The following is a 1,110-nucleotide window of genomic DNA, read 5'->3' on the forward strand; positions in this document are numbered from 1 at the left end:
CTCAATAGCCTTTAGTGACCACTCAATAGCCATTAATGACCACTCAATAGCCTTTAGTGACCGCTCGATAGCCATTAATGACCACTCAATAGCCATTAGTGACCGCTCGATAGCCATTAATGACCACTCGATAGCCACTAATGACCACTCGATAGCCATTAATGACTGCTCGATAGCCATTAATGACTGCTCAATAGCCATTAATGACCACTCAATAGCCATTAGTGACCACTCAATAGCCATTAATGAGCACTCGATAGCCATTAATGACCACTCGATAGCCATTAATGACTGCTCGATAGCCATTAGTGACCACTCAATAGCCATTAATGACCACTCAATAGCCATTAGTGACCACTCAATAGCCATTAATGACCACTCGATAGCCATTAATGACCACTCGATAGCCATTAATGACCCCTCAGTGTCCGGGATTGACACCTCGATATCCCAGACTGACCATCTCTCTGTCCACTCTTTCCGCAGGAGGTGAAGCTCTACAAGAACGCCCGGGAACGGGAGAAGTGAGTGCGGGGAATTTCGGGGGGATTTGGGGGGATTTTGGGGGGATTGGGATTCCCTTTGCCAACGGCGTTCCCCTGATGTCCATCCCAAACATGTCCTGTCCTGGGATCACCTGCTCCGTCTCGGTCCATCCTGGAGCTCCACTGTCCGTCCTGGTCAATCCCGGAGCTCCACTGTCCATCCCAAAGCTCCACTGTCCATCCCATTGTCTATCTCGGAGCTCCACTGTCCATCCTGGAGTTCTACGGTCCTTCCCGGAGCTCCACTGTCCATCCTGGAGCTCCATTGTCCATCCCATTGTCCATCCCGGAGCTCCATTGTCCATCCGGGAGCTCCATTGTCCATCCCATTGTACATCCCAGAACTCCATTGTCCATCCCGGAGCTCTAGTGTCCATCCCGGAGCTCCGTTGTCCATCCCAGAGCTCCATTGTCCATTCCGGTCCATCCCGGAGCTCCACTGTCCATCCGGGAGCTCCATTGTCCATCCCATTGTACATCCCAGAACTCCATTGTCCATCCCGGAGCTCTAGTGTCCATCCCGGAGCTCCAGTGTCCATCCCGGAGCTCCATTGTCCATCCCAGA

General features: G+C 52.0%; 1 protein-coding gene across 1 annotated transcript in view; it reads left to right on the plus strand.

Moving 5' to 3' along the window:
• VPS28 (VPS28 subunit of ESCRT-I) overlaps positions 1–535 on the plus strand; it is an 8,287-nt gene extending 7,752 nt beyond the window's left edge. The window contains exon 5 of the mRNA XM_057388285.1: positions 487–535. Within this exon, the coding sequence (XP_057244268.1) occupies positions 487–528 (42 nt within the window). The 3' untranslated portion in view covers positions 529–535. The remainder of the gene's footprint in view (positions 1–486) is intronic.
• The last annotated feature ends 575 nt before the right edge of the window (positions 536–1,110 follow it).

This window comes from Malurus melanocephalus, unplaced genomic scaffold, assembly GCF_030028575.1.
Source record: "Malurus melanocephalus ecotype Western Australia unplaced genomic scaffold, MMel_1.1 scaffold_1739, whole genome shotgun sequence".
NCBI lineage: Eukaryota > Metazoa > Chordata > Aves > Passeriformes > Maluridae > Malurus > Malurus melanocephalus.